The sequence below is a fragment of the Furipterus horrens genome, unplaced genomic scaffold, assembly GCF_987537825.1.
Source record: "Furipterus horrens unplaced genomic scaffold, mFurHor1.1.pri manual_scaffold_2, whole genome shotgun sequence".
Lineage (NCBI taxonomy): Eukaryota > Metazoa > Chordata > Mammalia > Chiroptera > Furipteridae > Furipterus > Furipterus horrens.
In genome coordinates, this window is record NW_028327172.1 from 56,695,227 (window position 1) to 56,720,399 (window position 25,173).

The 25,173-nt window shown below is 36.4% G+C and overlaps 1 protein-coding gene across 1 annotated transcript in view; it reads right to left on the reverse strand.

The window, feature by feature from the left end:
- The window catches only part of FOLH1 (folate hydrolase 1), a 65,301-nt gene that overhangs the window by 15,859 nt on the left and 24,269 nt on the right, over positions 1–25,173 (reverse strand). Inside the window, exons 5-13 of the mRNA XM_090267799.1 lie at positions 21,464–21,589; positions 20,433–20,619; positions 15,102–15,195; positions 12,250–12,348; positions 11,869–11,954; positions 8,618–8,737; positions 6,552–6,634; positions 4,850–4,913; positions 3,078–3,145 (exon numbers count right to left, since the gene is read on the reverse strand). Of these exons, the coding sequence (XP_090123925.1) occupies positions 3,078–3,145; positions 4,850–4,913; positions 6,552–6,634; positions 8,618–8,737; positions 11,869–11,954; positions 12,250–12,348; positions 15,102–15,195; positions 20,433–20,619; positions 21,464–21,589 (927 nt within the window). The remainder of the gene's footprint in view (positions 1–3,077; positions 3,146–4,849; positions 4,914–6,551; positions 6,635–8,617; positions 8,738–11,868; positions 11,955–12,249; positions 12,349–15,101; positions 15,196–20,432; positions 20,620–21,463; positions 21,590–25,173) is intronic.

The following is a 25,173-nucleotide window of genomic DNA, read 5'->3' on the forward strand; positions in this document are numbered from 1 at the left end:
GCAACATTTTCACTGATATATCTCCTAAGGCAAGGGAAATAAAGGAAAGAATAAACAAATGGGACTACATCAAACTAAAGAGTTTCTGCTCAGCTAAAGAAAACATCAGCAAGATGAAAAGGGAACCAACCATATGGGAAAATATATTCGCCAATGATATCTCAGACAAGGGATTGATCTCCAAAATATTTAAAGAACTTATACGACTCAACACCAAGAAGACAGACAACCTAATTAAAAAATGGGCAAAGGACCTGACAAACACTTCTCTAAAGAGGACATACAGAGGGTCCATAGACATATGAAAGAATGCTCAACATCACTAGCCATGAGAGAGATGCAAATAAAAACCACAATGAGATACCACCTCACACCAGTCAGAATGGCCATCATCAACAAATCGACAAATAACTTGTGCTGGAGAGAATTCAAAGAAATGGGAACCATGGTGCATTGCTGGTGGGAATGCAGACTGGTGCAGCCACTATGGAAAACAGTTTGGAATTTCCTCAAAAAACTAAAAATGGAACTGCCTTTTGAACCAGCAATTCCATTGCTAGGATTATATTCGAAAAATCCTGAAACACCAATTCAAAAGAACCTATGCATCCCTATGTTCATAGCAGCACTATTTACAATAGCCAAGTGCTGGAAACAACCTAAGTGCCCATCTGTAGATGAGTGGATCAAAAAACTGTGGTACATTTGCACAATGGAGTTCTATGTAGCAGAAAGAAAGAAGGAACTTCTATCATTTGCAACAACATGGATGGAATTAGAGAGAATTATGCTTAGCAAAATAAGCCAGGCAATGAAAGAAAAATACCTTATGCTGTCACCTATTACAGGAAACTGATGAACAACACGAACAAATGAGCAAAATTGAACCAGAGGGCATAAGCCTATGATCTCATTGCCTGAGTGATTGTACTTATAGGCCTCACTTAATCCTGTCTGCAGCGCTGCCTCCTGAGACTCAACAGTTTGGTTGAACTAAGTGGCTGGAATACAACAAGGATGCCAGCCTGTTAAACCAAGCACACCATTGTCCGGGGACAGCCAACCGACCTGGAGTCTGCACGATCCTTCCCCTGTGGGAAGGCCACCCTCCCCTCCACACCCCCACTCTTATTAGGGATTTCTGAACCCAAGAGTAGGTAGGACAACGACCATGTCCAGCTTGAAGCAGCTAGAGGAGCTCGAGACCTTCGCCCATTGTCCTTTATAAGATTATAAAGGGTTTTAAGTCTGAGAGGGAGGGATTGCTATTTTTTATTGTTAAAATAATTAACCATTTATTTATTTATAAAATAAATGAAAAAGTCCTATGTTCTATTTTTTAACAAATTAAATTTTAAAAAGTTTATCAAGCACCTATGCTTTTAAAGACCTTTCTGAATGCCAAGGATACAAAGTTCAGTACGATGCATTTCATTCTCTGTGCTAGTGGGAACTGTAATTAAAAATGTGGAATTCAGTGTGATTGGTGGCATAACAGAGGCGTATGAGCAAAGGTCTGTGGGGACACAGACTCACATTAAGTGTGGGGAGAAAGAAGTTATGCTAACATCTTAACTAGTAAAATATGAATAAATACAGCAAAAAAATAATTTTACTCAAGCTCACAAATTTACACAAAACTTTGGTATAAGGGAAAGTATCACTCCATTTATTCTAAGAAGTGCGAATTTGGAATAGTGTAAAAATATATAACTAAATTCTCAGTTTATCACTAAAAATTGATATGATGCAATTCACTCTTTCAGAAGAAACAAAACAGAATAAAACAAAACCAAAAATGTGAAGCATCACATAATTTCAGACCTGACCTAGAGAGCAGTTTTCTGCAATTGCCCCCGGGTGCCACCTGTCCAGTAAACTAACACAGCTGCCAGGTTTCGTTAGCATTTACCTTAAGTTACACGTATAGTGGGGATTCTCTGTAATGCCCTCTTTCAGATATTTAAATTTTTATACATTTCATGGAAATTGGTAACACTGTAAGCAAATGATGGAGCTCTTAAGTAACGACATGTCTAAATACTTTTCAAATTAATTTTGTCTATTCCTATAGGACAAGTTAAGTTATAAGACTAAATTCCATGCTTCTGAAACCAAAGCTTAATGATATTTTGTAGGGGACCACTCATACAGTGTCCTGGATAAATTTGTTCCGCCGTGGTCCTGAAACCTCTGCTGGACAGGGAGTATCCAGCTGAGCCAGGGCATTGGAGGTAGGACAGCCTCAATATTTTTCTTACTTAAAATCCCTATCTGGAGGGAAATATTATGTTTTCCTTCCTGATTACATTTCAGTTGGTAACTCTAATAGGCAAGTCTTTTTTTCTTTCCAATGCAAATCAGGTAATTAGCAGTAACAAGAAAAATCTGTCACACCAAAAGCTTGTACATTATGACTAACTTTAGGAACAGTGGATTTATGGGGCAGAACTGAAGTGAAGAGCTGTCTGTGACTCCTTTAGGAATTCAGGCATCACCTCTCCACCAACTTGAGTACCTTGAGCTGCTATCAGAATCGATAACTTCAGCTGTCAGCGCAGCCCAGCAGAGCTCAGTGGATTTGAGCCCAGGTCAGGAAGTCAGGAAAGCGGGTCTCACCTAGCCTCTGCCCCTAGCAGCCAGCGCTTGGTGGATTTTTAACCACATACCCTTTCTCAATCAGTTAGAAACTTTGTCTTCCTACATCCTGAGTTACTTGGTATCATTCATTATATTAAGGAATATAAACCAGTTTTAAAATGAAGGAATTAAGGCACAGGACTAAGTCCTGGTTTAGCTACTGGAAAAGTTGTGTAGCTTTGGTGGCTACTGAATTTTAAGTTGCAGTTTTCTCATTTTCAAGTGGGGATGGCAACACGCTGCCTCAGGGTGGTGTGGGCAGATACAGGATAATGTGTGCAAACATTTTATTAGATGCAATGTTCTATGGCATAGATACTTGCTATGTGAAAAAAAGACAAGTTACAAAACAACACAGATGCTTAGCATAATAATGGTATCTCAAATAACAGTATTTGCAGAACTCAGATTTTCTAAAATTATGTGCTTATTTGTACCTCCTTTGTTAGGCTGTATACCAAGCTATACATCAGTGGGGTGCAATCAACTCTCAGAGTGTAGTTTCCTGAAAGATAAAGAGAGGATAGGTTATTTTTGATTTAATTTCTTTATTTTACTCTTTCGTTCAAAGACCACTGTTAACTCTTTAGCCAGAATGATCCTTTTAAAACCTGAGTCCGATCAAAACTGTCCAACTCATCGTCCTCACCATGGCAACTCAGTGCTATAGATGAAAGCACCTTCAGTCACCTTTCCAAATTTTCGCCTCCCGCTCTGCCAGACTCCTTCTCAGGGTCTTTGTACGTACTGTTCCCTCATCCTGGAACAGCGTCCTGCATCATAGCTGTGTGACTTACTCTCCCACTTCACTTAGACCTCTAGTCTAATGTGATGTTTTCTGAAAGGTTTCCTCTGAATGAAAAAGGCAAGATGCAGAACCATTTAGCTATAATATGGTATCATTACATAGTAGTGATAGACAACAGAATGCACTGTTTAGAAGAATAAAGTTGAAACAGGTCAGTTTGATTTGAGTCTTAGCTGTACCCTTTACAATCTGGGTGATCTTGGGAAAGTCACTTAACTCCTCTGAATCTCAGTTCCCTCCTCTATACAAGAGAGATAATAATACTTACCTCGCAGGGTTATTGTGAGCATATATTAAATACACTTTGATATGTAATGCACTTCCGACAGCTACACTGTTGATATGTGAGAGCTAAATTCTGCATACATTTGTGTCATTTGTTCTTGATCCTGAACACGGTAGGGAGATACTGGAGCATTTTAAAGTGGGGAATGACGTAATCAGCGAAAACCAATGATTTAAAAACATGTTAAAAAGGAAAGATGAGATGATACAAAATAAAAATGAAAAAAGATTAAAAATCAAATCTTAAAAAAACCTAGCAATAAAGAGAATATTATTCTACTTTTGAAGAACAATGGAGTATTTATTTCATGTGGCAAAGTGTCTCATCTTATTATGCATTTTTAAATAACAGTAATAATAATACAAGCTAACATTTTTGAACACTCACTCTGTGCAAGGCACAGGTCTGGGAGTTTTGCAGATATTAACTACTTTTGCCCTTACAAGAGCCTTTGAGTTGTTCTTAATAACTCCATTTAGAGGTGAGAAAACTAAGACACAGAAAGTAACAAGCTGAGGTCACATGACACAACTAGAAAGTGGCAGTGCCAGGAATAAGGCCAGGCCCTTAGCCAGGGTCCTAAGATAAGGAGAATAACTGAAATGTACTGCATAAACTAATTTAGGAGGCAATGGGAATATAATCAATAATATTGTAATAATTGTGTATGGTGTCAGGTGGATACTAGATTTATTGGGGGTGGGGAACTTAGCAAGTTATATAAATGTCTAATAACTATGTTGTACACCTGAAACTAAATTTAAATAAACATCCATTAGTCTGGGAACAAAAAAAAAAAATTTTTTTTTGCTACCCCATTTTAAAATAATTAAAACTTTAGCTCCATGAGTTACTTATTCATTGAACAGATTATTTACAGAATCTCTACCATATACAAGGCGCTCTGCCGGGTGAAATAAGGCAGAGTGCAGCTTTCCCCAATTAGCATTCTGGGGCCCACAGCTGCTGTGAGTCAGGGGCCGGGCCTGACAAAGCAGAAGCCAGTTCTCAACCACAGGCCAATCAATTTGCCTTCCTTCTAGTGCATGGTTTATGAACTAAACTGCTCCAGCTACCACGATCACATCTTTTCCTATGGGACCAACGATATTCACCTTCTACAGAAGAATCGGCATTAATATACGCCACACCGCGCTCCTGAAGGAGTCTGGAATTCTCCTATAATATGAAAGAAATAAAAGCATAAATATACAGCCATAACATCTCCCTAAAAAATGCACATCTACATTAATTGTGTGCATATTTGTGAATTAAGGTGACCCAGATTAACCACAAATTTGACATATAAATTATCAAAATTATTTGAAAGAATTTTTAAAAACTTGGTAAGAATAACAAGTAAGACATTTTTTTAATTTTAATTTTAAAGATTTTATTTATTTATGTTCATAGAGAAGGGAAGGAAGGGAGAAAGAGAGGGAGAGAAACACCAATGTGTGTTTGCCTCTCACACTGGGGAACCTGGTCTGCAACCCAGGCCTGTGCCCTGGCTGGGAATCAAACCGGTGACCTTTCGGTTCACAGGCCGGGGCTCAATCCATGAGCCATACCAACCGGGGCACAAGTAAGACATTTTTGAGACTAAAATGTGAAATAAAACTTTCCGCATTTTTAATTTGCTAGAAGGAAAGGAAGTTTACTTAACCAAATTATAGTTTATCTGTCTCTTAACAAACATGAACGACCTAAGGGATCCTTTCAGTGGAAGTCATCTCATGTTTATCTCAATATTTAAGTACAGAATCTTGCCTGATTCACAGGGAATGAATTATTTCAAATACACCGGTTTAAAAATAAGTGAATTCCAATACTGTCTGTATACCCTGAAACATGAAGTTTTTTTCCTGTAGGATGCCACCACCTACTGGTCGACATTAATCATTGCAATTTTAAAACAAAAGGAAGTGTAGCAAAGTTTTTTTTGAGACATCAAGTGTATTCTGAATCTCAAACATGCAATTTCCTAAGCATCATGACTATAAGAAAGATAATAGAAAAAAAAAAAAAAAGCCACGCTAGGTGATGAAAACAGTTTGAAAGAGACAAATCACAACCTCAACATATTTAGGCTCTTCCTGATGCCAGCATAAACCTTTCCTGTTTACAGAAGTACTGCTTTTTAAAAAAGTTTTCTAAAGAGAATTGAAGGTTACAGGGCTTCTCATAATATCTGAATTATAATAGCTAAATAAATATTTGCTGCATGACTGGAAGTTAATGGAACAGGCATCAATTTCAAATATATTTACTTTACAGCTAATGCCTCTATTACACAAAGCCAACAGTACATGCAGGTAAGATTACTTTCCAAGGGGCTCAGTAAATATTCTGTTGTGGGACTTTGTGCCTCACTATTAGCACAATTTAATTTAGACTAGGTTATTATGATATAAGGAAGATAATTGTGAAAAGTATACCTTACTGCACAAGCTTAGGGGGTATTTAAATAAATGTAGTTAGCTGTAGACACCAATTTGGAAAAGGTAATAAAAACATATCTTATTTTGCTGTTTGGTTTCTAGTGAGTTTAATTATTTCCTATCACACTCTCAGAAAATGAAGTTAATTTGACAGTTGACATTAATTGGCTCTAAAATGTTCAAACAGAATTTGTTCTTTAGTGACAGAGGGATTTTTACTGTTGATTTTTGAACAAAGATATATTGCTTCAGATTATCTGAAAAAATGTTTGAGTATTTTCTCACTGGATTCACTTATTATTTCTACATCCTTGAGAATTAAGTCCGAACTGCTTTCTTATCCTAAAACATATATATAAGCAAATGATCAACTAACCTCTGCCCACTCAGTAGAACCAAGAAGACCAAATTCTTCTGCATCCCAGCTTGCAAACAAAATTGTTCTTCTAGGCCTCCATCCTAAAATATACGTATATACATGTAAATACTGGAAAAATGCACAATATATCCAAGACATTGCCAAGCCTGACTGGAACAACAACAGCAAACAAAATTATGGGTTGTTTAGGTCTATAATGATTGCTTATGCTTAGGAAACCATCTGGGACCCGCAGCTGCCTAGAGTGGAAGAGAGTGCTAGATGTGGTCTGTGTTATGAAAGCAGATAAAACAGAGAAAATCCTTGACAACTCTTCCATGTTGTTCTGGCATCACATAATTGTTCAGTCAGCTGGTTGTATGATTTCACTCAACTCTTTGCCAGGGTTAGTCAACAGAGGCTCAGTTAAGGTCTGTGGTTACTGAACACGACATGATTCAATAGTGAGGGAGTATGGCTCGGAGTCATGAACACAGACCTTGAAGTTAAAGAAAGATCTCATTTCAAACGCTGGTTCTTTCACTTACTAGTGGAGTGTCCAAAGGAAAGTTATTCAGACTTCTGAAGCCTCTGTTTCCTCATCTGTACACCAGGAATAACAAAGTAAAGATACTACTTGACTGAAGGATTAAGTGGAATATTTATAAATACAGCACTTAATAAGTGCTTCTAAAAGTGTAAGTTGCCTTTATTTTAGTAATTATTACATCTGTGCTTATTAAGAATGTGTATCCCTATACCTTTTGAGTCCAGTGTTTCATTTTTGTCAGGTTTGTTAACAGTATTATTCAAATTTCCTTTAATTTTCATTCCCCATCTTTGTATTCTTTGGCATGCTCCGGAACTGTCCCAGTGACGGTTTGTACTCACCACAGGGAATCTCCTCACAAAATCATGAACATTTTTGTAATAATATTATACTACTGAATTCATAAATTATGTAAATTCAGGTCTCCATCGTTTTGTTTTCTAAAAAATATAACATAGCTGTGTGGGAAAAAATAAGTCATCTTTACACTCTATTTAAAGAGAGACATTGTGGTTTTGTGGACTGGTAGCCAGAAATTTGAGTTTAAGCCCTAGGTCTCTGACTCTGCCACACACTAGCTACATAATCTTGAATGACTTATTTGATTCTGTAAACCTTGGTTAGCTTATTTGTAAAATGAGAACAGAAATATCTAGGTTGCTATGAGTTCAAAATAGATAGCACATGTGAAAACACCATCTCTTTGAGAAAGTAAGTACCATGCAAACTTAACATATTTTTTACCATTGTTTTTATTGTTGCTAAAATAATATGAACCACATTCACAGCCCCTAGACACTTTGTTTGCAGGGTCAGTAAACAGAGTTGACTTTCTGCTCTCATTGCATAATAATTACTTTGAAAAGCAACTGTTTGAACTAAATTTTATTTTGGTTTTATGTGAAGATTCTAAAATGACTGAAATAATGATGCTAAGAGCATAAACCTAAATTCTGCAGAGCAATAAAAAGTTGGGGGTTTGAGAATGCAGATGTTAAATTTTTTACAGTAACCTATTAGGAAAGATGACCAGTATTTTTCTCAATAAGCTTTGATTTGTTCCATTACTTAGTACACTTGACCTAACATATGAGGCTGGAAGAGCCTGGGGAACTTCTGCTCACAGTCCTCAGACCACGAAGCTTTGGCTTAAGGACCTAATTCTGATGTGTACTCTTCAGTGAGTAAGCTCGTTTCCATATTCGTAGTTGCTAAGCATGACCAGTAACATTGTAATTCCTTTATTTCAGATTATAGTTTAACATATAAACATTAATAAAGTAAATATTACTATATAAGTGCAAAAAATGAATGAGCAATATAACTAACCAACATAAGTAATACAGCCACAGTTTATTGAAAGCTGCTCTATACTATTACTAAGTACTTCATGCTGCTCAGATGATATAGTTTGCATGTATCCTCTCAGTTCACCCTTCACACAAACCTATGAGGTGGCATTTTTACACTCACTTAAGAGAGAACTAAACTGAGACTCAGAGAAGTAGGTCTTTCTACTCTTTGTTTAAATTACCTTCTTTTTTCAGAATTCCAAAACTCCTCACAATTTCATGAACAACAGCTGCTCCACTCTGAGGGTCAATGCCACCAAACACCCATGAGTCACGGTGACCTCCAAGAATGACATATCTGTCTAGAAAGCAACATTGTAAGATTACTTGTCATTCCAGGTCAAAAACATAGCATATTGCAAATGACTCAAGAGCATCTAAATACAAAGCATGAAACTCAAAGGAAGCCCTGACTAGGTAGCTCAGTTGGTTAGAGCGTTGTCCTGATATGACACGCTTGTAGGTCTGATCCCCTGTCAGGGCACATACAAGAATCAGCCAATGAATGCATAAATAAGTGACACAACAAACTGATATTTCTCTCCCTCTCTTTCTCTGTCTCTATCAAATAAATTTTTAAAAAGACTCAAAGGAACACAGCAAGGTTCCTGAAGACTTGTGTAAATACATTATGTATTTCATTCTGATTTTGATGTATGAAGACAATAAAAAAGTGATAAGCAATGAGTAGTATTACAGTAATTATAAGTATACACACAATGATAATTAAGTATAAAATTATCTTATTCACATCTTTATGTGATTCTCTATTATCCCTCTCCTCCCTACTTCGCACTGTTTCCAGAATTTTCAGATTAAGAGAACACAGTGGCCACACACCAAATTCTTCACTTCCTATTCTTTCTATTTATTTTCAAGATACAGGTCAAGGATTTCCCCCCTTTATAAACCACTCCTATTCCCACAGGGAGAGGGAATTGCTTCCCTACCCAGCACTCAGGGCAATACTTTCATATCTGAAAAAGCATTTACCACACTTAGATGTATGTCATCCTTCCCAATCATGAGCTCCTTATCCCCAGATGGAGTCTTTTTTGATCCTGGCATTCCCAATGCTTAGCAAAGAGCTGGTACATAATAGGTACTTAGATGATTCAACAAATAGCCAGTTATATATTGTTCTGTTTTCATTGGAAGCATATCAACATACTTGCTTGCTAAAGGAAAGCACTGACTGTTTGTAAGAAAGATAGACAATTTAATTGGATCTGTTTTGGTAAAAATACATAACCAAATAATTTCTAAGGAACTGGACCATAATGAAGTAAGACTTTTTATAAAATGTTTTAATCCAGAAAACAAATAAACAAACAAACAACAAAATAAGATGTATTAATTTCCAGGTCACCTGAAATCTTATGGAAATCACGTGTCTATATATTGTATCAACTTCAGTAAAAAAGGCTATGTAAAAATGTATTAATTCAAGCTTACTTTAATTTTCTGAGTGCTGTCTTTTATATAGATATTTATTGTTATCATGAAGATAGTTCCCCATGCAAAACTATGTAGTAAAGAAATCCAGCAAAACTTGAGAAAATAACTAAAATCCTAAGTAAAGTGTGTATATTTGATCACCAGCCTTGGCCATCTGACCAATGTAGTCTCACCATTTATTTACCTTTGCTTCTTTCTTTCTTTCTTTCCTTCTTCTTTCTTTCTTTCTTTCTCTTTCTTTCTTTCTTCCTTCTTTCTTTCTTTCTTTCTTTCTTTCTTTCTTTCTTTCTTTCTTTCTTTCTTTTTTTCTTTCTTTCTTTCTTTCTTTCTCTTTCTTTTTCTTTCTTTCTCTTTCTTTCTTTCTTTCTTTCTTTCTTTCTCTTTCTTTCTTTCTTTCTTTCTTTCTTTCTTTCTTTCTTTCTTTCTCTTTCTTTCTTTCTTTCTTTTCTTCTTTCTTTTCTTCTTCTTTCTTTCTTTCTTTCTTCTTTCTTTCTTTCTTTCTCTTTCTTTCTTTCTTTCTTTCTTTCTCTTCTTTCTTCTCTTCTTTCTTTCTTTCCTTCTTCTTCTTTCTTTCTTTCTTCTTTCTCTTTCTTTCTTTCTTTCTTTCTTTCTTTCTCTTCTCTTTCTTTCTTTCTTTCTTTCTTTCTTTCTTCCTTCCCTTCTTTCTTTCTTTCTTTCTTTCTTTCTTCTCTTTCTTTCTTTCCTTTCTCTTTCTTTCTTTCTTTCCTCTTTCTTTCTCTTCTTTCTTCTTTCTTCTTCTTTCTCTTCTTTCTTTCTTTCTTTCTTTCTTTTCTTTCTTCTTTCTTTCTTTCTTTCTTTCTTTCTTTCTTTCTTTCTTTCTTTCTTCTTTCTTTCTTTCTTTCTTTCTTTCTTCTCTCTTCTTTCTTTCTTTCTTTCTTTCTCTTTCTTTCTTTCTTTCTTTCTTCTTCCTTCTTTCTTTCTTTTCTTTCTTTCTTTCTCTTTTCTTTCTTTCTTTCTTTTCTCTTTCTTTCTTTCTTTCTTCTTTCTTTCTTTCTTTCTTTCTTCTCTTTCTTCTTTCTTCTTTCTTCTTTCTTTCTTTCTTCTTTTCTTTCTTTCTTTCTCTTCTTTCTTTTCTTTCTTTCTTTCTTTCTTTCTCTTTCTTTCTTTCTTTCTTTCTCTTTCTTTCTTTCTCTTTTCTTCTCTTTCTTTCTTTCTTTCTCTTTCTTTTCTTTCTTTCTTTCTCTTTCTTCTTTCTTTCTTTCTTTCTTTCTTTCTTTCTTTCTCTTTCTTTCTTTCTTTCTTTCTTTCTTTCTTCCTTCTTTCTTCTTTCTTTCTTTCTTTCTCTTTCTCTTTCTTTCTTTCTTTCTTTCTTTCTTTCTTTCTCTTTCTTTCTTCTTTCTTTCTCTTTCTTTCTTCTCTCTTTCTCTCTTTCTTTCTTTCTCTTTCTTTCTTTCTTTCTTTCTCTTTCTTTCTTTCTTTCTTTCTTTCTCTTTCTTTTCTTTCTTTCTTTCTTTCTTCCTTCCTTCTTTCTTTCTTCTTTCTTTCTCTTTCTCTTTCTTTCTTTCTTTCTTTCTCTTTCTTTCTTTCTTTCTCTTTCTCTTTCTTTCTCTTCTTTCTTTCTCTTTCTTTCTTTCTTTCTTTCTTTCCTTTCTTTCTTTTCTTCTTTCTTTCTTTCTTTCTCTTTCTTTCTTTCTTTCTTTCTCTTTCTTTCTTTCTTTCTCTTTCTCTTTCCTTTCTTTCTCTTCTCTTTCTTTCTTTCTTTCTCTTCTTCTTTCTTTCTTTCTTTCTCTTTCTTTCTTTCTTCTTTCTTTCTCTCTTTCTCTCTTTCTCTCATTCTTTCTTTCTTTTACAACATATATCACAATATAAAATTACCTCATATTTACGTATTTTGTCTTTATGTAAGTTCCATTAGGGCAAAAAGTTGCTTTGCTTTGTTCATCTGATAGCCCCGGAGCTCAGAACAGTACCTGGCACAGAAGAGTTGTTCGTTAGATATTGTTGTTGAGCTTACCTGGTTCCACTGCCCCTCTGAGAGTTCCAATCACATTGTAAATTCTTGTCACTTTATTGTTGGAATAGATGTGCATCTTGACTTTTCTAATGCACACATAATGAACACATTAAAAAAAATACTGGTTAACAGATCACTATCCACAATTTTTAAATCTTACGTCATTGTTTAAAAGATTTCTAAAGGTACACAGGCAAAAATTACATTGGCCAACTGTCCAATTATAATAATGGAACTATAATCTCCTCTTCAACCTGTGACTTTATTTCCTGCCGGTACTAGGTAGGTTTTACTTTTTCAGTCATCCTCTATAATTGCTTTCTAATTTAAATTTTAAAAAGGTTTACTCCCCTTAAAAAGAATTAAACTAAAGTCTCTTACTGTGTAGAAAAATTTCCAGTGAAGCCAGGTCCAACATTGTAGGGCACTTTGAGACCTCCTTTCCAGCTGCTATCTGGTGGTGCTGTTCCACCCATTTTTCTGTTGAACATGGAAAGTATTATTAGCTGAAGGAAATCATGAAGTTACAAGTTAAAATGTCAGTGAACTTGCTTTCTTGAGTGTCTGTTCACAATAGCTTCTATGAGTCAGAAATAGTGCAAAGTGCTTTGCATATGATATGCCATTTAAATCCTTACTACTACTCTTAGGAAGCCAGCACTATCACCGCCACTTCGCAGATGAGGAGATGATGCTCAGTGAGACTAGGTAACACAGCAAAGTCATGCAGCAATAGGTGGTATAGCTGAGATTCAAATATTTGTTAAGAATTCAAACTCTGTGTTACTGGTTTCCAATAGTAAACCATGTGAAAAGTGCTTTCCAGTACATGCTCTGAAGATTCAGTCTGATGTCAAACTTTTTGGGATTTTCTGCTCATTATGTTATATTTCACATTGATGAATACGTTTACAATATGTATATGATCATCCTTTACAAAAGTATTTTCATACACATATATTAGGGAGAGAGGAAGAGCAAAGGAAAGATTTCACTTCAACCAGAAGTCCCTAAGAGTTTCACACTTTTTTTTTTTTTAAATTCAGAAAGATAGAAAGATTCAAACAGACCAGCCAGTACATGCCACCAGCCCTGGTCGACTCTTAGCAGGGGATTGAGAAAGAGATATGATCATGTTTATGGAATGGTGGGGTTTATGCAGGTCTACTTCAACATATCCACCTGTCCTATATTAAGAACAGGGATTGACTTTTTCTTAATGTGAGCCCAGAAACCCGATGTAACTTTCCTAAAAAGCAGCAATAAAAGAATATGATTCAAGACAAACTTGAGAGTGGGAAACATCAGTTTCTTCCTTTTTCTGTGCCTGCACACAAGTACTTGTTGCCTAGCTACATATTTGAGAAAATGTGAATGAATAGCTCAACTTGATCTAGAATTTATTGCACACCCAATACTAAAATAATTGATAAGATTTTCTTTTCATGAAAACTAACAAATAATATTCTGTTTTAAAATGCTCTACCAGGTAAATATTTTCCCTTTTCCTATCTCACTAGGGAATTTGGCTAATAAAAATAATTTAAAGTAATGTACTATCAAATTTATCTATTTCTTTACAATAAAATTTCACATACAAAACATCAAGTAACATGAATGGGCATTTTACATTGGCAAAAAGCATAATCAGTAGTCAAAATGGCAAATAATTAAGTATATAAAAAAGTTATAGAAGGCAGGTGAAAAAAATATACATAATGCTTAATTATACATAAAATATTTCTACAAGGATATATTGTACACTAATATCACTGAATGCCTTTGGGGTGGAAATGTGTAAAGGGAGACTTTTTACTGTGTACTGCTTTGAATTTTGAACTGTGTAAATGCAGTTTTTTTTACATAACTGTAATTACATTATACAATGTTTTGAAATTTGCTTTTTTCACTTAATAGCATAGCATATGCAGGTTTCTATATCATTAAGTATTCTTGTACAACATGTACTTTAATGGCTTCAAGCACTATCATAGGAAGTAATGTATTTGACTACTTATCAATTATTGAAGATTTGTGTAGATTATAGTTTTCTATTACTAGAAGTAATGTTAAGATCACTTTCATCTTTTAAATATCATGATATTTTGACTTTATTTATAAACATGTTTAGACAAATGCATAATCATGCTGCCATAAAAATATGTGCCTTACTCTGAATCTTAACCTTTGTGGTAAAGCTAAGAGTCCCAAAGATAAAAACACCAGGGTACTACTACTCCTTAATATGCCCTTAAATTAAAGAGACCGCTCCTGTGGACGCATATCAGCTTCTTCACCTGTAAAAATGAGGGCACTGCTCTAGGCTGTATAGTGTTTTTTTATAGTCACTAAAATAAAATAATCAGGAATGTCTTGAACTCAAAGAAGGAGAGGGGCTAACTGGCCAGACACTATGGTTCCTAGCAATTCTACTTTTAGAGAAGTCAGTGTTCTCTCCTGTTCTAAAGGATAAGAAAGAAGAAGGGACATGCTGATAGCAGAAAGGACAAGAAAGGGAAAGAGTTCTAATGCCAGATTAAGCAATAACACATTTGGAACCATTTCGATAATGAAAGCACAGGGGGAAAAGGAATACAGATGAAAAGAAAATGAAAATCACTCTCAGTGTGTTATTCCAGGATCTCCTATTTTTAAAAAAGTAAGAGGATTAGATGAGTAAGAGATTCATTAGCAAAAATACCCATGAGGAAAATAGCAAGAGATGTAGGGCAGGCTGAGAAAGCCACCAAACTGTCATGCAGGTCTGGTATGGGGTAAAGAGAAAGGAAAGGAAGAAAAGAGTGCTGGGTGGTAGCATCAAGTTGAGCAAGGATGTCAGAGAGCACTGAGCCAAAATTTCCCATCAGAAGAGTCCTGTGCTTTCCATAACTGGCTTGGTTTAGTATTCCTGACATACTCAGTCACTGACTGGGAGTACCTGTGGGAAGCGTGGCCTTGACACAAACAGGTGATGCATTTCAAAGCAGTGGCTGCAGCAATTAATCAATTGTGTTTCCTGCATTTGGGAATTTGAAAGGCTCATTTTCATGGCTGTCACACACTACATACCAATATGTAAATTCTAGAAAAGAACCACTATTCTATAAGATGGTGATAAAATTTGATGCTTCACCCACCTCAGAGAATTTCAATATCAAATAATAAAGACAAACATAAAAGTTGCAGACCGCCAATAAAGAGAATCACGCCATCTCTGTTTCTTACAAACTTACTCCAGGAGCTTCTGTGCATCTTGGTACCCAATCGGATGAACAGGAATACTTGGAATACCAACAGCCTCTGGGATTTCACGTCTATAAGCATATTCTGAAAAAAAGTTAAACACTCTTCTAAAATTTGGTCCTTTTCAAAATATTTTCTGTAAGTCATGTTAAACATATTTTCATATTATATCTACTAGAATTGGTAAAATAAAAAGATAGACAATTTCAAATGTTAGCAAGAATGTGGAGTGACTGAAACTCTCCTACATTTCTTGTGAGAGAGTATGATTATACAGTCACTTTGGATAACTCTTTTGAAAAGCAATGTTAACCAGAAATGCACACTATGGCAAGCAATTCTGCTCCTCGGTCTATATCCCCAAAAGATGAAAACATCTACAAAAAGACCTATATATATTGCTCATAACAGCCCTATTTGTGTTAGTCAAATACTGGACATACATAGTCCAGGTGTCTTTCAACAGAATGAATAATCTGTAGTACAGTCCCACAATAGAATACTACTCAGTAATTAAAAGGAACAAATTGTTAATACACACAATAACATGGATAAAGCTCAAAACATTATAATGAGTGGAAGAAGCAAGGCACAAAAGAATACATACTGTGTGATGCATTTTATATTAAGTTCAAAACCAGGCAAACTAATCTATGGTGACAGACACCAGAAAGTAGTTGTTTCTGACAGGTGGTGAAACCAGGTCAGAAAGGAGCACAAGAGAACTTTCTGAACTCATGGAAATGTCCTATATTTTATATTGAGTAACATAAATATATGCATTTTTAACAAAAATTTTTAAAGGTTTTATTTATTTTTTTAGAGACATGGAAGGGAGGGAGAAAGAAAGGGAGAGAAATCCTGACCGGGCACACACATGTCTTGACTAGGGACCAAACCTGCAACCCAGGCATGTGACCTGACCTGGAATTGAACTGATGGCGACCTTTTGCTTTGCAATACGACATCCAACCAACTGAGCCACACCAGTCAAGGCTTGTATGCATCTTTAAATATTTACTGAACAGAACCCTTAAGATCTGTGAATTTTAGTGCATGTAAACTTCAAAATAAAAACATATATCCTGTCATTTCTTTTAGATTAAAAAAGAAACAATTATTTTGTATTTTTTCTTAAAATTTTTAAATTATCTACTAAGAACCTCAAATGATTTCAAAAGCCCTTTCTTTTTATGGGCAAAATGACAATGATATGTTAGGTAAAATTTGTTTTAAAATTCTCTAGAGTAATAACAATAAAAAATAAATAAGGAATGAACAAGTGAAGTAAGATTAACAAAATGTCTCTATCATGCATTATACATTATGTGATGTTACATATACTATGTATAACACATTATATATATACTATGTATGTTTGACCGGTTCCATAATAAATAGTAAAAAAAAATTAAAGAATAGGGCACTAAAAGGAATTCAATAAATGTAAGCCCCATAGGGATAACATTATTTTTCTTCCTAAAATGCCAGCATTTAAATTAGAGGCTAATCAACAGAAATATTCCAGTTAATCTTATTTTATGTTCATAATTTTAGCTTTGCATATCTAACAGAGCTTGGGAGAAGTTGCATTAAAAAAAAAACTTGGGAGGACTTCCTGTCAAGATGGAGGCATAGGTAGACATGGCTCACCTCCTTGCACAGCCACATCAAAATTACAACTAAAATGTAGAAAAACCATCACTTAAACTGTCAGAAATCAAGTTGAATGGAAGTCCAACAACAGAATTAAAGAAACCACATCCATCCAGACTAGCAGAAGGAGCGAAGACTTGGAACATGCTGGTTCCACACCCACATGCGGTGGATTAAAAATTGGGAGGAATATTTTGAGATGAAGGAGTCCCATCCCCACACCAGGCACCCCAGCCCAGGGCTCCAGTGCCAGGAAGATAAGTCCCCACAACTTCTGGTTGCAAAAACCAGTGGAAAATGAGTCGGTGGAAGAAATTGCTGGAGCCCTAAGCAGTTCCTCTTAAAGAACCCACACATGGCCTCACCTACTCAGACTCACTCCCTCTGAGCTCCAGCACCAGGGTAGCAGCTTGAAAAGCACCAGTGGGGAGAAACTGAAGTGTCTGGCATCAAGGGGAGAAGAGGCCATTGCCCCTTTTCTAAACCTTCCTCTCACAGGGCCAGCAAGCTGGTACCATATCTGAGACTCCATCAACCTGGCTAACACTGTTTGACCTGCCTTGGAGATCCCCAGAGGCTCTGTCCCACCCAAATTACAGGACCACCCAAGCTGTTTTTCCATTTGAATTGCTAATCTTGGCTCATGCTCCACAATTTTCTAAATCCTACCAAACAAGCAACGGCTGGCTTCAGTGAGCACCAGGCCTGGCACTAGCAGTAGCCAGCTTAGATTCACAATTTGACTTCACCTAGGAATCTCCAAGCCCAGCACAAGTAGCAGCCACCTCAGATTGCTTTATAGCTCAGGCAGGGTGCCCCAGGCAAAACATATATAGGGGCTGACCTTGGCCTGCACCACCCAGGAATCCCCAAAGCCTACATACCCAGTGGGCAGCTACAGATCACATCAGAACACCAGCACCCTGTTCCTACACAGCTGATCATCCATGGGGGTGGAAGCTGGTGATCAGTGGACACCGCTAGTCCTTGCAGCTGACGGGCCTGGGTAAATCCCTCGCATTGATCTGCCAACAGCAACCAAGGCTCAACTACAAGAGGAACGTGTACTCAGCCCACACAAAGAATGTACCTCAAGTACCCAGCTTGGGTGATAGAGGAGGCTGTGCCACTGGGACCTATAGGACGCCTACTACTTTAAGCCACAGTACCAAGACATGGAATCAAAGCAGCTCTACCTAATACATAGAAACAAACACAGGGAGGCTGCCAAAACCAGCAGACAAAAAACATGGCCCAAATAAAAGAACAGATCAAAACGCCAGAAAAAGAGTGAAACAAAATGAAGATAAGCAATCCATCAGATGCAGAACTCAAAACGCTTATAAGGATGCTCAAAGAAGTAGCGAGGACCTCAGCAGTATAAAAAAGATCCAGTCAGAAATGAAGGATACACTAATTGGAATAAAGAACAATTTATAGAGAAACAACAGCAGAGTGGGTGAACCCAAGAATCAAATCAATGATTTGGAACATAAGGAACCAAAAAACAACCGATCAGAATAACAAGAAGAAAAAAGAATCCAAAAACATGAGCAGCCTCTGGGACAACTTCAAGACACCCAACATTTGCATTATAGGGGTGCCAGAAGAAGAGAAAGAGTAAGAAGTTGGAAATTTATTTGAAAAAATAGTGAAAGAAAACTTCCCTAATTTGGTGAAGAAAACAGACATGCAAATCCAGGAAGCACAGAGTCCCAAACAAGTTGGACCCAAAGAGGTCCACTCCAACACACATCATAATTAAAATGCCAAAGGTTAAAGATAAAGAATCTTAAAAGCAGCAGGAGACAAGCAATTAGTTACCTACAAAGGAGTTTCTCATAAGACTGTCAGCGGATTTCTCAAAAGAAACTTTGCAGGCTAGAAGGGACTGACAAGAAATATTCAGTCATGAAAAGCAGGGGCCTACAGCCAAGATTGCTCTACCCAGGAAAGCTATCATTTAGACTCAAAGGGCAGATAAAGTGTTTCCCAGACAAGAAAAATCTAAAGGAGTTCATCAGCACCAAATTATTGTTATATGAAATGTTGAAGGGACTTATTTAAGTAAAAGAAGATCAAAACTAGGAACAAGAAAATGGCAAGAAACACATATCTATCAACAATTGAATCTAAAAAACAAAATAAGGAAACCAAAAGAGACAGAATCATGGATATGGAGAGCATTTTGATGGTTGCCAGATGGGAGGGGATTGTGGGGGAATGGATGAAGACATGAAGGGATTAAGAAGTACAAATAGGTAGTTATGGAATAGCCGTGGTGATGTAAAGTACAGTATAGGAAATGAAGTAGCCAAAGACTTATATGCGTGACCCATGGACACAAACAATGGTGGGGTATTACCTGAGGGATTGGGGTGTACTGGGTGGGGGGCGGTGGGGCAAAGTGGGAAAAATCAGGACAATTGTAATAGCATTATCAATAAAATATAATTTTATAAAAACTTGGGAGTAAAAGAGGAGAAGTCAGTCTAGGTATATTTATGTGATTATTGTAGAGTAATATGTATTGCTTAAAAAAATAATCTATGACAATGTACCATGTTGCAAAAAGATTTACAAGGCCAGAGTACATAAGTTTGGAGGAATCCACAATTTGATTAAAAAAAAAAAAAACCAGATAAAGAATTAATATGGAAATGTCACAGATAATTTGGCAGCCTATTTCATCCAAGTTATACACCTCAGTTAGTTTTAACCAACACAAACTAAATGATCACAGATTTTTGTAAATGTCATCAAATAGCTAAGCACATTCAAATAAATTAGCTCCCTTTGTTAATGATCTACAGTTTAACAGGGAACTATTTCAGCGTAAGACAAGCATGTGGACTCTGGAGCCAGACTGCCTGACTTTGAATTTCAACTCCTCATTTAGTGGTATGATAATCTGGGGCAGATTGTTTACTTCTAACCTCATTTTCCACCTCTGTCAAAAAGAGATAAAAATACTACCTAGTTTAAAGGATTGTTAATAATACTACCTAGTTTAAAGAGCTGGCATTTAGGAGACACTCCTTAAAAGTTATCACTATTGTCTTTATATAGCAAAGATACTATAAGCATTTTCTGGACTCTATATTCTAAATGTCCCATTTCAGGGTTTGATAGACCTTCTGTTCTACTATCTCTTATCCACAGCCATGAAATTCCAAAACCATGAAAACCACAAATTTAGAGGACATTTACTCGGCAACAAAACCTGATTTGATGTAAACTCATTTAACAGCAAAATCTGACTTAAGCAGACACAAGGCTACTTATACTACTTCTTTAACCCAGCTTAGTATAATTACTCATATGTTTTGCTGCAAAGATATTTATATGCTTTTCTCCTGTATTGTCCTAGCCTCTATGTGAGTGTTACATAATGTATGGTATAGTATATGCACCATATTACTTTTAAATACCTGAAAATGTCTAAATTACAAAACCCATCAGACCCAGGGTTCCAAACAAGGGATAAGGGGCTTGAATCAATAATTTTCAGAGTTCAAAACTCTTTATTTTTAAAAGAGAACTCTTTATTTCTTAGATGCGAAGAGAATACGAAAAAGACATACTTTGTTGTCAATAAAAAGTCCTTTAATAAAAATCACTTAAAATGTTAAGTTTCCTGTGATAATTAGGGCCTGATCACTCACCATTTGCTGGGTAACCAGGTGTGAGAGGGTCTCCTGCCCCATTAAGATTTAAGATATTTCCACGCTGGACACCACCTCCAGGAAGATTCCAACCATCTGGATAGGATGCCACCCCAGGAGCAAAGTAATCAGCAGGGTCCGAGTACAGAATGACTCCTTTGGCCCCCGCCAGCTGGGCATTTTTAACCTGTAAAATGCAATGTCTCTCTTCCTTAAGGTTGGTTGGTTGTTTCAAATTTGGTTATATCAATTCTCAAAATTATCCTTAAATAAGTAATCAAATGTTTTATCTTTAGTCTTTTATCATTAGGCCTACAACAAATGATATCTCAACAGAGAACTGACATTTTTTTTTCTGCTACAAGCTCTAAAGAGTCAGTCCTCAGAGCAGCACTATGTGGAAAATGCACACATTAGTGGTAGCAAGCACTTCCTGTTTCCTTCCACTAGTCTAGAAGCATAATAAGCAGGCCAGATTCCCATTTTTTCTGTGGTTGAAAGGGAATATTTCTGAAGTTTAATTTCCTATGAAGGAGAAATATATATATACATATATATATATATATATATATATATACATATATATGTATATATGTAAATATAAACAAATCAAATGATAAAAACTTTAAAAACTGCTATATATGTATAAATTGATTTCTCATTACTTATAACAATTCATATTAAAATTTAATGTAGTAAATATTTTCAAAGTTAATATTTCAAAAAATATCTACTGAATCAAGGTTAACAACAAATTCAATGCATAGTTTTTTTGTAGACCCCAGGCATAATTTGTAGGTATGGAAAAAACCTGCTGTATTCTCCCTGATCTATTGCAATGACCATGTGGCAATGACCAAATTTACAACCCCTGTCTATAAGCTAATAGAGGTGTCCTCCTTATAAGGTGGCGAGTTACAGAACATGAGAGGATCATTCACAGTCCTCACAAAGTTTTAAGGATATCATTTTACACATATAAGATACAGTGTAACTTTATAGTTGTGGAGAAAAAAAGAGAGGATTTTTACCTTATTTCCTCTAAAAATTTTCCCATATCTGGCAATCACAATCTTCCCATAGCAATTGATTTTCATATCCCGCTCCAGTTTAAAGAAGTCTTCAGTTCGTGCATAATTAACATACACTAGATCACCCTGTTGAGATCACAAATGATTTAGCACAACTAAAACTGAACACAAGGAGATTTCTCTGCATGGGGAATGTTTATGCCTTTGAAATAGGGAAGAGGCAAGAGCATACAACAGGGTCAGAAAAGCATGAGCCTCAGATAAGGGATTCAGGGAGAAATAAACTTTAATCCACAAGGCAATTAGCTGGGTTAGACACATAGGAATTTATGTCTCTATGGTGGCTATAAAGCTGTAAAAGCACGCCCAGGGGGGAAAATATATATAAATATATACATTGCTGCATGAAATTTGAAGAGGTCCAGGAGCCCTAGAGTAAGAAGCCCCTGAGGAGAGCTTTATTCTCTTTGAAGTACCTTTATAAATAGTAGCTAATTGGGTCTTCCCAACCACTAGGTAAAGAAGAAAGTTCAGAAAATATCACTGCTTTTCAGGTCTGGTTTCATATCATTAGTATGATTATGTGCAAGTCTTATAAGATCTCTGAGTTTCAACACAGTCACATGCCACATAATGACATTTCGGTCCACAAGGCATGTCATATACAACAGAGGCATACCATACAGCCTAGGTGTGTAGGAGGCTCTACTGTCTAGGTTCGTGCAAGTGCCTTGATGATGTTCACACAATGATGGAATCACCTAATAATGCCCTTCTCAGAACCTATCCCCAGTGGCATATGACTGTACTTTCCTTTGTAAAATGTCCTGTTAGATTAGGTCAACATTCTTCAAACATCTTTTGCTCACCTACTCCCTAAACTGATTTTGGAAAGCACTATTTTTAAGTTGAAATCTAAAAATTTTTATCATAGCTTTAAGGAGCTGCAAATAAGGCAATTTCTAGCATATTATAAGTATTAATGCTTTTGAAGCAATTTTACTTCACCTTTTATGTGTCCAAAGGAATTTGAATACTAGTATGATTTACTATTCAACACCATCGTTTAAAAAATACAGGAATACACTCTTCTCTTTAGTTAGAATTTTATCATTACTTTTTTTCCCTTGAACTTGTATTCTGTTCCTCTTTCCCCAAAACACTCTACTCTAAAGTAAAATATATTTGTGCTGGACACTGCTGCTCAGATTTTCCTTCACTGAGAGGCTCTTGCTGCAGCTGCAGGGAAGGCTCTCTGTAGACAGACTTCCATCAGCAGCCCCTTGCTCAAGGTCAGCTACAGACAGCCCCTTGCTCAAAGTCATGTCCCTTTTTAGGATGCCACACATTCAGTGACTGATTAGTCTAACCTAGCACCATTCTGACAGGCAACTCTGACTCCAGAGATGCCCCTTGGGTCAGCTGAGGGTGTCCCTGAGCTGACATTGAGACAAAACCTCTCCCTCTGCATAATCCAGCTTCGTTCCCCTTCTTGCTGAAAATATAGATCCCAAGAACACACTCCTTCATTGACATCTAGCATATTAAATTCCATTTCAGTTTCTGGGTATGCTTGACAGTCTTTTATTAATCACTGTCAATCTCTCCTTGATTAAGAATATATAAACTGAACTTTCAAAAATATGCATTTTCTGTGACAGGTTATATGTGCTATGAAAATCCTTCAGAAGTAAGCTATTATTATTGGTAGGATCCATATGAGTCTAACAACTTTATTACACATTTTTATAAATAATACTTAAGCATAAAATTGTACTTGAAATATATCTCTTAATGCTATGAAATGTTAAAAAATTAGGTCATCGATTTGTGAATGAATAGATTATTGCTACAATGAGACAGGACTTAGCATCAGTTCTGTTCACTTTTTTTTAAGTATATTTTATTGATTATGTTGTTACAGTATTGCAATTTTTTACCTTTATCCCCTCTGCCCAGTACTCCCCTTTCCTCCAGCAATCCCACCCCCCTTAGTTCATGTCCATGGGTTGTGCATATAAGTTCTTTAGCTTCACCCTTTCCTATATTATTCATAACTTCCCTATGTGTATTTTGTACCAAACAATTGTGCTTTTTAATCCCTTCACTATTTCCCATTTCCCCCCCCTTCCCTCTTCCAGCTGATAACCCTCCAAATGATCCCCACACCTATGATTCTGTTCCTATTCTGGTTTGCTTAGCTGAGTTTTGTTTTTATTTTTTAGATTCAGTTGTTGATAGTTGTGAGTTTGTTGTCATTTTAATGTTCATAATTTTGATCTTCTTTTTCTTAAGTAAGTCCCTTTGACATTTCATATACAGTAGTCCCTCTCTATATTGCGGTTCATTTATCACAGCCTCACTGTATAGCAGTATTTTAAAAAATATTATATTTAATTATTAATTGTGGATTTTTTCGCTATAACACAGGATTTTGTGGTACTGTATATGTATGTTGTTAAAGTTACGTAGGTTTAAGAGTGTAGAATATGTTTAAGAACATAAGGGACTGGGAATGGCTTATAAGTGTGTGGGAAGGGTTTATAAAGCCTTAAAAAAAATATATATATATATATATATATATATATATATATATATATATATATATACTGTAAATACTAAAATAAATGTAAGGTTCCTACTTTGCGGATTTTCACCTATCACGGGGTGGGGGGTGGGGGGTCTAGAATGTAATAACCGCGATAAGTGAGGGAATACTGTAATAATATCGTCCTGGCTGGTTTGGCTCAGTGGACTGAGCATCGGCCTGCGAGCTAAGTGTCGCTGGTTCGATCTTCCAGTCAGGGCACATCAGAGAAGGAAAACTCTGACTCCAAAAAAAAAATACCCTCCGCTGCCTTGCGGCATACCTCTTCAGGGGAAAGGCTAAGGGAGTAAACCCCGACAGAAAATCTGGAGCCGGAGTCCCTAAGGCGGTTTGACGTTGTAGTCAACACCGGCAACTCCTGCGGCGCACCTGAAGCCAAGCTGTATTGACTCCGTCTTTCCCTTGGACCCTTCAGCTGCGAAGAGAGGGGGGGTCTGCTGCATGGGCAACAGCAGACCCTCCATATCACCCTGCCCAGGCTCTGTAGCTTCAGCTTCACTGGAGAGGACACTCCAGCGTCATCGCAAGATGTCGATTCAACACGGGAGGAGACAGATACCGTGTCACTCCCGAGTCGGACTGCACAACCATTCTCGGCGGTGCAGATAGACTCTTAAGAAGCTACACCATCGTCTCTCGAGACGGACGGCTGCCGACGACGACTGTAATAATAGCTTGATGGTGATAAGCTCCTTTAGTTTTACCTTGTCTGGGAAGCACTTTATCTGCTCTTCCATTCTAAATGATAGCTTTGCTGGCTAGAGTAATCTTGATTGTAAGTCCTTGCTTTTCATCACCTTGAATACTTCTTGCCAGCCAGCCCCTTCTTGCCAGAAAAGCTTCTTTTGAGAAATCAGCTGATAGTCTTATAGGCACCCCTTTGTAGGTAACTCTCTGTTTTTCTCTTGCTGCTTTTAAGATTCTCTCTTTAACCTTTGGCATTTTAATTATGATGTGTCTTGGTGTGGTCCTCTTTGGGTCTAGCTTGTTTGGAACTCTCTGTGCCTCCTGAACTTCTATGTCTATTTCCTTTGTCAAATTTGGGGTTTTCCTTCATTATTTTCTCACATAAGTTTTCCATTTCTTGCTCTTCCTCTTCTCC